At 33.6% G+C, this 13,890-nt stretch overlaps 1 protein-coding gene across 2 annotated transcripts in view; it reads right to left on the bottom strand.

Annotated features, from left to right (window-relative positions):
- GLRA3 (glycine receptor alpha 3) overlaps nt 1–13,890 on the bottom strand; it is a 146,381-nt gene that overhangs the window by 109,019 nt on the left and 23,472 nt on the right. For both annotated transcript variants that reach the window (XM_081075682.1, XM_081075683.1), the window contains exon 2: nt 9,935–10,062. In XM_081075682.1, the coding sequence (XP_080931808.1) occupies nt 9,935–10,062 (128 nt within the window). The remainder of the gene's footprint in view (nt 1–9,934; nt 10,063–13,890) is intronic.

Here is a 13,890-nt window from a genome sequence, read left to right as displayed (position 1 = left end):
ATCTTGCAGGGCAGAAATTAATAGGAATCAGTAAATTATTGACTACTTGTTACCACATACTGCACTGATTCATAGATACCCCTTAATCCATATAACACGAAGAGTGGATAATAGTCCACCATTTACATATTAGAGAGCTAAAGCTCACAGAGTACACTTAAGGTGCTAATAAATACCATAGTCAGAACGTGAACCATTGGTCAGATTGTAAGAATCATTCTTTTCCCGCCATAGTTGTTTCCCAGTCTTTTAACTCAGCTAATCTCTACCTAAGTTAGTCAGATAAAGCCACACACAAAAACTGATCTAAGCCTAATTTAGTGTTTGTTTGTTTTCTACCGAAGGATGATCTCTTTGTACCAATATTAAAAAACAAACAAACAATCAAAAAACTATTTCATTAGTTAGACTCATTCAAAATAACATTTGAAGTTTCAATTTATATTTACTTGATTACTGGTGCGTAATTTTCATCTTTGTTTTTCTACTCATTTTATGATAGCCATTTATCTTGCTGGAATAGGTAGAGAAAATGAACAAGATTATTTAAAAGTAAAGTCTAGGATGCATTGGCCTATGAATCCTATGCACATTGAAATCATCCAGGTAGTTTTAGAAAAGATTGATAACCTGATTCTTATCTTCTAATTTAGTGGGCATGCCATGCAACCAAGGCACTTTTTATTGCCTTGGTATTTTTAAAAGCTCAGGTGATTTAGTTGGTAGCAATGCTGGAAAATACTGACCGAAGGAATTCTGGACTAGGAAGTATCTGTGGCCATCATATCATAGGGTTAAAAACGAACTGGAGTTTTCTTAGAGATGAAGAAATAGAGAGAGAGAGAGAAGTCAGGACTTAGAGTATTGAAAATGCAAGACTGTTAATTTTGATAAGAGAGTTGCCTATTATAAACTTGCTCATCACTGCTAATAAAACATAGTAGATGCTTTGTACTTAGAAAGAGCCCAAAGCTAATTGAACACTGAGATGCCTAGAATAATATTTCAAACAGATATAGAAGCTAAATTGTTTTAAGTGTGAAGGGTGAACATGTAAAAATAAGATAACCTCATAAAAATCCTGAATCCTGGAATTACTGTAATTTGATTACTAGTGGAAAGTTGTTTTTTTTAAAATCTTTACCAGGTATTTCTAAATATTTACCAATGTTTTCAATATGTGAGGTGGTAGGACTGTCTTATATGTTACTACGTAAGAAAGGAGAAAGCACAGATATTTTACTTCATGATTATTGTACCACTGTAAGAAAAGTATGAAGTCACAATTAACTGTCAGAAGATTTTTCTTTTTCTTTTTTTTTTTTCTTTTTACTTAATGTAAGTCGAAGGTGATGAACTCTAAAATGTATACAGAGGCTGACTGGAATCTTGAAAAGCTAAAACCAATCTTTCATATTTTATAGGTTATTCTCCTTTTTTCCTAGAGAATGCTAAAAGCCTATTTTCTTTTGCTGGTAGCAGTAATATGAATCTGGGGAATATCATTTAGCTTGAGATAAATTCTGTTGTGCTTTATTGGCTCACACCCTTTGGAACACACACAAGCATTAGTATCAGGTTAATTCATTTTTCAAGAAATGCTTACGAAGGTACCCATGTTCCATCCATGGTATCTATCCATGTTGGGGGAACATGGCCCATTATGAAACTGCTATTGGAAGACTGTCTGCTCTATATAACTGTGATCTCTTTGGCTGAAATTGGAATAAATGAAACAGGAAGGGGATGACTTTTCTTATTTTAATTTAGCAAGGGGCAGGGTCTTTTTTCATTTGGGCTTTAATTTCTCTCTGGGCATTGAATAAAAAGTGAGTCATTCTCTATTATATATTTTGGTCTTGTGTTTTAAATTTAATTATTATCCATAGAATTATAGGTGATCATGGTTAAAAAAAATAGAATGAAGGTGAAAATTCAGCATAGGCTTCAGGGGCCTAAGTTAGTAACACTTATTCTGGTGCATTCCAGTGTCCTGTGTGAGCAGGTGCTGTATGGCACATCCTAATGATTCCAAGAAGGGTTTGAAAGGAGTAGTATTAAGTCCTGTGTTATGGTGAGGTCTCCTCTGATATAGTTGTTTTTTTCTCTAAAATATGGCACTGGCATCTCAAGCTGACCAGAGACTTGAATCATAAGGTCAATGAATAAAATAAGAAAAATAATGTTTCCATAGAAAAGCAATGGTCAAAGAAGTGACTAATTGAGGCTTTCACTAGTATTTGGGAATTTGATGCCTCATATTATATGAAACAGATTCCAGCCCTTGCCTGTCCAACATGCCTCCAATAGACGCAAAAAAGCTCTTCCTAAAAGCAGAAAGTCAGCCTGGTTTCTAATCTAACTTTCATGTGGGGTAAAGTAAATCACAGTGGTCTCAAATGTAAGCCTAATTGTTTAATCCATCATCTACCAGATGTGTTTGTCACATGGTTATTGGAAATACATAAGTGCTATTTGGTTCTCATTTCACTACATATATATATATATATATATATATATATATATATATATATATATATATATATATTCTCTTCTTCAGCAGAAAGAAAGGTGACTGGATTCAGGCATCAAACCTTAATTCTAAATCTCAAAAATAGAGCAGACTCTTACTTGAAAGATTAGATGATAGATAGATAGATAGATAGATAGATAGATAGATAGATAGATGATAGATAAGTAGATAATTTCACATATATAGAAATTATTTTATTTTTAAAAATTCTAAAAAGATATTAGAGTATGAAGCAATTTGGAAATAAAAGCCATTGTTTTTAAAGACAGGCTTGGCCCAGATCATGGAATCTTTTCAATGTGATACCAAAGCGTTTGGAATTTACTTAATGAGCATGAGGGAGACATTACAGGTTCTTGATCATGGAAGTATAGTGAACGAGCACAACACGGTGAATAGTTGAATGGATGGATGATAAAAGCTTAGAAACAGAGAAAATAGTTAGGACTTTATTGTAATAGTGCAGATGGGAAAGAGAATGGCCTGACCAAGAACAGTGACAGTGGAGAGAGATCACAAAGAATGAAATGGATACAGCACTATCATGTTTATAAAGCACTGTATTCCCTGGGAGCTCTGGTCGGTGTCAGATCAGGGCAGCACTCTTGGAGTAGTCTTTCTACCCTAGCTATCCATATGTATATTCAAAAATTTTGAGAGTGAAGTTCAGAGAAGATTGTAAATTTTCTATTGCCATTACAGACAGCACCTGTTACAGCCGTCCTTGGCCAATCTGCTATTTCCTCTGTGCCAGTGCAAAAGCTGTTATATCCATCTAATACGCTACTATGTTTAGCAACAGAGCAGATAACTGCTATAGCATCCATATGGCAAAGGGTGCTTTTAAATTGTTCATTACATTAGCTATCGTTGGCCTGAAAAGCAAGTGACAGTAGCTGCAGATGTTTTCAGCAGCATGTTTTCTTTTAGCTGTTTCTTAAAGAAATAGAACACGGTTTGTAAGTTCAGAGATGGATAAAGGCAAAAATGGCAAAGTACAATGCAAAGCCTTGGCAATTATATTATTGTTATTCATATTGCGGATGATTGTTCACAAGGCAGGTCTAGAGCAAACAGGGACAAACAAAAAATAACCCACGTGTTTATGCAAAGGACTCTACATAATCTTTAACATGTCGTATGAAAGCCTTACAACATTTGAAAGATTAAATCTCAAAAAATTATGTTTAATGAGTTGTTTTTTATTTTAGATAAATATATATTTTATGTAGTCGTGTTACTATGAGAAGAGATGTGCTTTTAGTTTTTAATTAACAAAAGCATATTTGATGACTTTAAATCCAGATTTTAAATTATTTGTTAGATATTTGAAAAAGGTTTGAAAATTATGGCAGGATCCAGTTTATTCTCTATCCCCCCTTCTTTTCCCTTCCCTTTCCTTCCTGAAAATGCAGTCCTAAAGCTATTCAGTCGGGCAATGCAAAATAGGCTTCCATGCTGGGGATGGCTGTGGGCGGTGGTAAACTAGAGCAGGATGAGAAGGACATCTATAGAAATGGATTACACAGCATGGGAGTTTGGAGCCAGAGTGAGTGAGGAGGGTGTTGCCACTGTGGGGCAACCTGGTGAGAGGTACTAGAACCAAAGAAGAGTGAGGAGAATGTGTGCGTGAGGGCATCCTAGCATGGGAAGTCATAGTCTGAACAGGCCCTAGGGCATTTGTGTAAGAGAGGGAGTGGCAATCATGAGAGAAATGCAAATAAAAACCACAGTCAGATACCACTTCACTTCGGTTTAGCATCAATAAATCAGCAAACAACAAATGCTGGCGAGGATGTGGAGAAACGGGATCCCTCATGCACTGCTGGTGAGATTGCAGATTGGTGCAGCCACTATGGAAATCAATATGGAGGTATCTCAAAAAACTGGAAATGAACTACCTTATGACCCAGCAATTCCACTCTTAGGTACCTATCTAGAGAAATCCAAAACACTAATTCGAAAAAATTTATGCACCCCCATGTTTATTGCAGCACTATACACAATAGCCAAGACGTGGAAACAACCGAAATGCCCATCGGTAGATGACTGGATTAAGAAACTGTGGTACATTTATACAATGGAGTATTACTTGGCCATAAAGAAGAATGAAATCTTACCATTTACAACAATATGGATGGACCTAGAGAACATTATGCTAAATGAAATAAGTCAGACGGAGAAAGACAAATACCGTATGATCTCACTTATATGTGGAATCTAAAGAATAGAGTACATAACCAGGCTAAAAAAAAAACTGAGAGTTGCTAGGTGGGAGGGGGTGGGGATGAGAGAAAAGGTGAGGAATTAGAAAGCACAATCGGTAACCACAAGATTGCCACCGGGATACGCAAGTCAGTTTGGGGAATATAATCAAGAATATTGTAAAGATTTTGCAGGGTATCTGATGGACACTTGTCTTATTAGGGAGACCACTTCAGGGACAGTGTAGATGCCTGACCACTGCTCTGTACACCTGAAGCTGAAGCTGAATAATAATGAATGTCAACTATAATTTAATATATGTATAGTCACAGGATGTGGAATACAGCATAGGGAATCGAATCAGTGGAATTGTAACAGCTATATATATAATGTCAGACAGGTAGTAGATTGGGGGAGGGAGGTTATCACTTTGTGAGGGGTATAAATGTCTAACTATTACATTGTTTTGTACACCTGAAACTAATAATAAAACAAAAAGAGAGGGAGTGGCAGCAAAGGAGATTCATTGCATATTGATTAAATACAGAATTATAGTAAGGATTATGGGAGCCAGGTCTCTTACTGTCAGATGAGGAAGTTAAAATATGGAAACTCAGAAACTAGAATAAACCTATGTAATTGGAGATATCAATGTAAATTCATGGTTTTCAATAGAGAAGTAAATATATAGATGTAAATTAATACGTATATATATATGAATGTACACATATATGTGTGTATTTATGAATATATGTATATGAATAAAGATGTATTCTGGCAGGCACCAACTTAATCAATCAAAGTAAACATCCCCAGTTATGGTAAAAATTAACATGCTCCACCGTCTGATAAGATGCAATCAGAACTTAGCATCACCTCTGTGATATTTCTGTCAAGATGAATTACCTAAATTGAATCATGAGGAAACATTAGACTAATGCAAATTTAGGAGCATTCTGTTAAATAAAAAAATGCTAATATTTTTTAAAATGTCTAGATCATGACAAAGAATAAGATTATGGTTCAGACTGAAGGAGACAATGAGAAATGACAAATAAAATGCCGATGTGATTCTAAACTGGATTCTTTTGCTTATGAAGCCATTATTCAGATAATTGATAAAATTTGAATGAGATCTGCAAATTAGATGGTAGCAGTATTTCTATCTTCATTTGTTTGTTTCAATGGTTAGATGGTGGTTATTTAGGAGAATGGTCTTATTTGTATGATATACTCAAGTATATCTAATATTGGTGCATTAGGTCAACAATCTACTTTCAAGTACTTTGGGAAAAAAATAGGTAAGGGCTATACTTGCAAACCTTCTGTTAGTTTTAAGATTGTTTTAAAATTTAAAAAAAAAGAAATAACTACTACAGAAAGAATACATTAAAATCAAACAAAACCTAAAAATATAGAAAGCAGAATCTAAATCTATGAACATTTCAGGTGAACATCTGCAATTTTAGAAAAACTTATTATTAAAGAAGTTCTTCCTGTTAAGATGATCTTGTATTATGTAAAAATGCAAGTGGAAAATATACCTTTATACAGAAATAATTGTGGATTTGGTTCAAGAGCAATAGTGTCTGAATGGATAAGAATTGTTAAAAGTAGATACAGGAAATGCTAACACTTTCCCTAAAAAAAAAAAAAAGTACAAGCAGGAAATGAGTATTAGGTACACATGCCATTCTGGGGATAGAATGTGTTGCAGCAAAAATTACGATTTGAAAACTGGATTTGTGGTGTGGGAGAAAGGGATTAATATAGAGAACTATTACAGATGAAAAGACAGAAACCACAAAAACATTATGAAGGCAAACAATGTTATTTCTAGATAAAGAGAGTGGCCATTGGAGACAGATGAAAAAAAACTTTAAAATGCAATCAAGGTTTGGGAGGAAACATAATCAGGTGATTGCTGAGAGAGTACTTTCTACTTGGATCCAAATTAGACTCAAGGGTTATCAAAGACCTACTGAGGGCCCAAACAGTAAGGTCAAAGGAAAGAAGTAAAGTCCAAAAAAAGCTGCTAACATAGTCTAGTGAAATAATGTTTTATTGTCTATGGATGTACTTTTATTTGCAATTCAGTTGATTTTTTTCTGTGAAACTGGTGTCTAGTTTCAAATGACTCCTAGAAGTTTCTATCTCAAGAGGGGAATTGAACAGTTTTCTTTCTCTCTGAGGACATAAAAATTGTACTACCAAATAAAAATGGGACTAAACATATCACACCAAAGAGAATGGGAGGAAAGTCATAATTAGTTTAATGATAAAATAGAAAAGGCAAAAGAAAACCGAGCAAAGCCTAAAATAAATGCATGTTAGGACCATGTGGAGAAGGAAGCTAATGTGCTAGGAATTAACCAGCGAGGGACAAAGTTTAGGGTCATTTATAGGGTAGGAGGTGGGGCGTTGGACAGGGCCCGAAGGGGAGACCACAGGCACCTATCTCAGAAAGCTCCGTGATTCTCATCCATATTCCTGGAGAGCAGGGGTAATCTGGGGCTTGGCACTGTAGAATTTTGGAAGGCGTGGAAATAACATTTTTTTTCTTCAGTTTTGCAAGCATAGTTTATTAAAGTGATTGAAAATAATATGGTTTTGTTAATCGCTGATGACTTTTTAATCTTCTTTTTCCAGTTTTACTGAAATATAATTGACATATAACAATCTGTGAGTTTAAGGTTTATGGTGTGTTGATTTGATACATTTACATATTGCAATATGAGTACCACCATAGCATTAGCTGATGCCTCCATTATAGCACATAATTACTATTTATTTATTTGTGGTGAGAACATTTAAACTACCCTCTTAGCAACTCTCAAGTGTATAATACAGTATTGTTAATTATAGTCGCAATGTTGTGCATTAGATCCCCAGAACTTACTCATCTTCTGTTTGCAAAAAGTTTTTTGTTTTTTTTTAAGTAGGGAAAATAACTTTTCTAATTGGGGAAAACTAGGTTCCTGACAGTTCCTCAAAACTAAAGCCATCTCTTTTTTGCCATCTGGAGGACCTCAGACCAAAGTCTAGTCAACACTCAATGCTCACCTAAAGCAATGCTCTGCCAGGGCAATGACATCTGACATCTGTCAGGTTTTCCTTTCCAGAGAGAGGAATAGCAGAAAACCACCTACACACACACACACACACACACACACACACACACACACACACACACACACACACGATTAAATCTGCATCAGTATCGAGGCAACTCAGCTCAATCCTTCCTGAACTACAGAGCATTTCTCTCACGTATTAGAAAACTAGCAACTTAGAGTGAACATGATGAATAAACATAATTGTTCTTGCAGAAATAAAAGTGAAATCATTGGGCCAAAAAGGAAGAAGAAGAAGTGGAATACTACAAGAATAGAGGTATTAATTCAGCAGTCTAGTTAGTGCAAAGGAACCTTATAATGCCTTCTTTGTAAAAGACCTAGAAAGTAATCAAACAGATTTCAGCAGAAGTAACCAATTTTGCTTTTGGAGTCTTTTCCTCAAAGAAGTAAAGCTGTGCATGAGGATTGTTGAGCCAAGAAACTGTTGCTTTTCATCACTAATATTTTTAGACAATTTAGTGTTTGCCAAGTTCAGATACATGATTTTTACTATTGTCATAAATAAAACAAACAGCTAAACATACAAAATAGCACCTGCCTACCAACCTGTGACACAACCCCATGACTTCGTATTCAAGGAAAATAGTGTAGGATAAAGAGGACTGTGAAGAGACCAAAATACAATTACAGAACTAAAATGTTCCTGAATATTCCAAAAGTATACAAATAACACCATGTAATACTATCAAAGTGATTTAGAGGACAAATCTGAACTATTCTCCTTAAATGTAGGGGAAAGGAACAGAGTGAAGGATATGAGTGGAAGTGTGTTAGCCAGAGATAATAAAAGAGATCAGATTTTTTTTTTAAGGGAAAGAGAATTGCTTTGGAAATAACACAATGCCAGCATAAGCAATAATTTTATTAAAGACAAATGTCTGTATGAGGATACTGCTTTCCCTCAATTTGTAAAAGTTCCTCAGAATGCTGAAATTTCTCATTTTCATTTTTATATGATACCCTTTAAACTGTACTACTTTCCCGAAGCTTGCATTCAGTGTTTTCCTCCCATGTAGTTGAAAATATTTATGATCGAAATGCTTAAAAACAAATAAAAAATACAATCCACAGTTTAAATGTTCAACTCATTTTTAAATTGAAGCAATTCATAATTTTCTATTCATAAGTTACCAACAAATTCTATTTCTTTCTTTTTCTCCTGCTACACATTCTTGGTATTTATTAATCCTCTCTAATTCTTATACCATTGCTAAACAATCTTTTTCTTAATCCGTAAGAACAAATTCAGAAAAAAAAGAATTATTGTAAAATATGTTGTGGTTTTGTTTTTGTTTTTTTTTTTTTCATTTTTAGGAATAAAAATAGCTTAGTTGAATCCCATGGAAAAGATACGTATTCTTATAACTTAGATTATTTTTTATTAAATAAAATAATATTCAAGAGATATTAAATAAGTAGGGGCATGGAAGCAGTTTTTTAATCTTTTACCCTAGATTAAATTACAGGACATATGGTAGTCTGGATAATCCACATATAACTTGTATAAATATGTTATTCATCACTATACTAACAGAAAAAGAAAGAGTACTAAAACTGATAATTACACTCTTTCCTATAAATTTTATAAAACATTTGGTAGGTAGAATAATTTCTTAAACATTATCAGTGGCTTTTAGTTATCTAGACTTTTCCCCAGGACATAAATTCAATAAGTATTTGATTCTCCACGACAGAGTCCTGATATCGGGGGATTTAAAATATGGGAAAGTTTATTGTCAGCTCTAAAGAAGCTTCCATTCCAGTTAGTAAGAGTATATATTAAAGTTATATATAATATATAATTTCCTAAAATGAATTGTCATGACAATAAGTATAATAACAATTAGAGAGAAAAAAAAAACACTGTTGGTTCAAAGACAAATTATGATAGCTATTAACATGAGAATAGTTTTTTTTTAAGACATACTTTGACTAATAAGACATCCAATAAGATTTTTGGAAATAACCATCAGAATTTTGGTGGAATCAATTTAAATATGTATCTTGTTTAATCATATTTAAAACACATTTCATATATAGTAGTAAGCAGAACAATTACCTTTAAAATTGGGTCTGATTCTTGCATCATACCCTGATGTCCTCCCCATTAATTTATCCAAAAAGTCAGAAGGTGACATTGGAGCACTTCGAGATCTTGCACTATCTGTTTCCTTTGTTGCAACCAAACTACAAATGAGAAAAAAACATCGATTTTACAAAACAAAATCTTCCTAACAATTGTTACCTACAAGTATAAAATTAATATGCTAAGCAAAAATACCTTTGAAAACAAAAAGAAAGCTTTATATACTATACAATGGATGTAATCATAATGACAGATAGGTATTGATTTACAGTCAGTGTTTACAAGGTTTCACAAGTTTTCAGCCCAAAGCTCAGAGATGACATTATTTTCTGTTAAGTCCGGAAACAAAGCCAACTTATTAGACTTTCAAAATTTGCATTTACCCAAACTTGATTTCTGATTGCAATTTTTAGCTGAAAGTATCCTTAGTGATTCGGGCATAAGAAAATACAAAAGTTCAGCTGTGAAATACAATTCTTATTGCTTTTATTGAGGGGGGAAACACCACCTTTAGATTCTGTGAAACATTTTTTAACAGTAATAAAACTTCTGTCAGATAGATTAAACGATCATGTTCTTTTCTTCAATTAGAGTGCCTCCTATATTAGTAACATACTAATTCATTCTGCTTTTACTTTGTGTCATTCATCTACAGTGCATCTTGTTCAGATTTAAAATTTATGCATCCAGGTTGAGAAATTACTATAAATGTGGTCTATGGACCTGGATATTATATGATGAGAACCTGTGTCCATGAAAGGTAAAGAGTTACTGTTTTTCTCACTCCAACATTTTGTTTTTTGTGTAGTTGTTCATCCTAGAAGCCCATAAGTGTAACTGCACTCCCGTGTAGCCCCTCATTTATCTACATTGGTCCACAGAAGGCCTGGGCCTGCTTGCTAATATCAAATGACTCTGTTCATCCACAGAACTTTGCTTGGGAAAGTGAAGCAGACTATCTGAGCGCACATGTCTTTAAAACTGATATATTCAAACTGATGTTACTTCCTGCAGGTTGTCAATCATCACATCTTCCCAGCTCTGTCACTCAACTCAGAGCATTGCCAAACCCTGAACCTTTATGGTCACCACCTGATCTCAGCAGTATCAAGTTATTAAATTTCTATTGCCAGAATTTCTAATAAGTAGTGAAAATGTGAAGTTGAGCTATCACCATTTAATTGTCTACCGCACATATATATTCAATGATTCATAGTCACAACTTTAAAATTCAATATCAATAATAACGACAGAATGCTATTTCTGAAAGTATAGCATCACAACTAACAGCACTTACTAACTATTGCCCTGTTCTAGAGGCTCTGTCATAGTTTGGGACATTCTAGGTCACTTACCCTCCCAGTGATTCTTACTCTGTCTTTCTTGCTTTCTCCCTAAACAGAAACCTCTCCTCTCCCTATTCTGTTGGTTCCATATTACTTTATGACACTTTATCTCTGATTATTAATGGTCAGTTGAACTCCCTGCCATTGTGATCTCTGGAAAGTTTATTTTAATGCAATCATCATCATCATCATGAAAAGAAAGAACAAAAACCCACTGCCTTTTCGATAACTCGAGAACTTTCCTCTACCATATGTTTTATGTAACTTGATCAAACTACTTCGTGAATTACTGCAAATCTCTGGTTAATTGCCAGAGTTATGAAAAATCTGGTTGTTGCCGTTTTTGAGTTTTCTTACTGCTGCTTTCAAGGAGGAGAGAATTTATAGAGGTCTGTACTGAACTATTTTTGCTGGCATTATCACTCTGACAGTGTCTTCCTAGACTTCTTTTTATATTTGTTTTACTATATTTGTGCTTTAAAAGTGGGTAGATATTTTATATTGTATTATAGAAATGTACACTTGAAACCTATATAATTTTATTAACCAATGTCACCCCAATACACTTAATTTTTAAAAAAAGCATTCTTCAGCTTCTTACTGGAGCTGCTCCTTTTTCTTTTTCTTTTTCTTTTTTTTATTCGTTTCAGGTATATAATACAATGTACTAGTTAGACATTTACACCCTGCACAAAGTGATAACTCCCCTCCTCCAGTCTATTACCCCTATATAGCTGCTACAATTCCACTGACTATTCCCTATGCTGTACTCCATATCCTGTGACTATATATATATATATATATATATATATATATATATATATATATATATATATATATATATATATATATATATATATAAAATTATAGTTGACATTTTCCTCTTTTCTCTGTCTGGATAATTGTATCTACTCCCATGGTATCAGCTACCTCCTATAATACTACTTTATAGGACCTTTTAAAAGATCTTTTGTCATAAATAATGTAAAGATTTGCTTTTAAAAGAAAAGATAGGTTTACCTTTTGGGTTTCCTTATAATGAATCATCAAAAACTGTAATTGATATCAGTAAATATTATATTGATAGTTATTCTTATGGTAGTAATAAAGCAATATTTCTATTTATTCTCTCTCTCTCTCTCTTTCTCTCTCTCTGCCTCCCTCCCTCTCTTCTTTCTCATAAGGGAGAGAGAGAGAGTTAAATTATCAATATGGCAAGTGTTAATTGAACATTTTCAAAATTTGGCTACATGTTTTTTTCAGATATGTTAAGCAGTAGATAGCACAATAAAGAAAAAATGATGGACAGAAATGGAATAAAAATTTCCACTGCATGCCTACGATTTTAGCAAAATAAAAGTAATTTGATTTCTTCAGGCAGATAAATGCTAAATTTTAATGCTAATAATTGCTTCCATTCATACAATAACCATGTTCCATAAAGTCTGTCTTTTCCTAATAGTTTTTATTAACCTACTTCTAAAATAAATTTTTTTCAAGTGTTGCAAACCAACATTAATCTTAACATGGAATAAGAACATTTTAAAAATAACATCTTTTCATCTCATATCAAGCAATCATTTATCCATTGCAATAGGCTATTTATAAAAGTTTGATATTTATACTAATGTGAGGAATAAGCTACTGAATATTTTCCGGCAGTGGAGATAGAGATGTCCTCTGTATATACTTTTTCTGTAATTATTGCCCAACACTCAAGCAGTGGTAGGGACTGGCATGCTAGTTGTACGTGATATTTGTATGTTCTGTAGTATGTCATCACATTACTTAAGAACTCCTGGAATTCTGAATCCCTGGACACCCATAGGAAGATAACGGAATTAGACAATACACATGTAAGAAAATGTTCTGTACTTAACATGATATGATCCTGACAATAGATATTTCTGTGTTTGACTTTTTAATATTATGAAGATAAAGAGAGTAGCAAATATGTGCTATGTTCTACCTGCTTCCTCTGTGTATGACAAAGATCTGAATGGAAGCAAGATGATTCACCACAATGTCTCCAGATCATTAGCTAGCCTCTGCCACCAAGCATACAAACACATGCTTGCATTGTCCCAGCTGCTTCAAGCCCTACTACCCAGCACTATTTGCTCTCAAGATCTGAATTACTTGAATAATTAAATAATAAAAACAAGATTATTTTGTTTCAATACGATGAAATCATTCTTGATCTTTTTTAAGGTTAATAATTTATTGTTGTTAATCTTTGTAATCTTTATTTTTTGACGTATTCAAAAAACAATAACGGCTACTGCAATAATCATGCCCTCATGAAATTTGATCCAACATTAGTACTCCAAAAAAATTTTTTTTAATTTTTCAATTACAGTTGACATTCAATATTATATTAGTTTCAGTTGCACAGCATAGTGGATAAACATTTATATAATTTACAAAGTGATCCCTCGATAAATCTAATGCCCACCCAACACCATACATAGTTATTACCACATCATTGACTATATTCCTTATGCTGTACTTTACATCCCTGTGACTATTTTCTACTGCCAATTAGTACTTAATCCCTTCACCTTTCCACCCAGCCCCCCAATC

Source organism: Rhinolophus hipposideros (assembly GCF_964194185.1).
Source record: "Rhinolophus hipposideros genome assembly, chromosome: 16".
NCBI lineage: Eukaryota > Metazoa > Chordata > Mammalia > Chiroptera > Rhinolophidae > Rhinolophus > Rhinolophus hipposideros.
The sequence above is the reverse complement of the archived record's forward strand: the minus strand, read 5'-3'. Positions and strand labels throughout refer to the sequence as shown.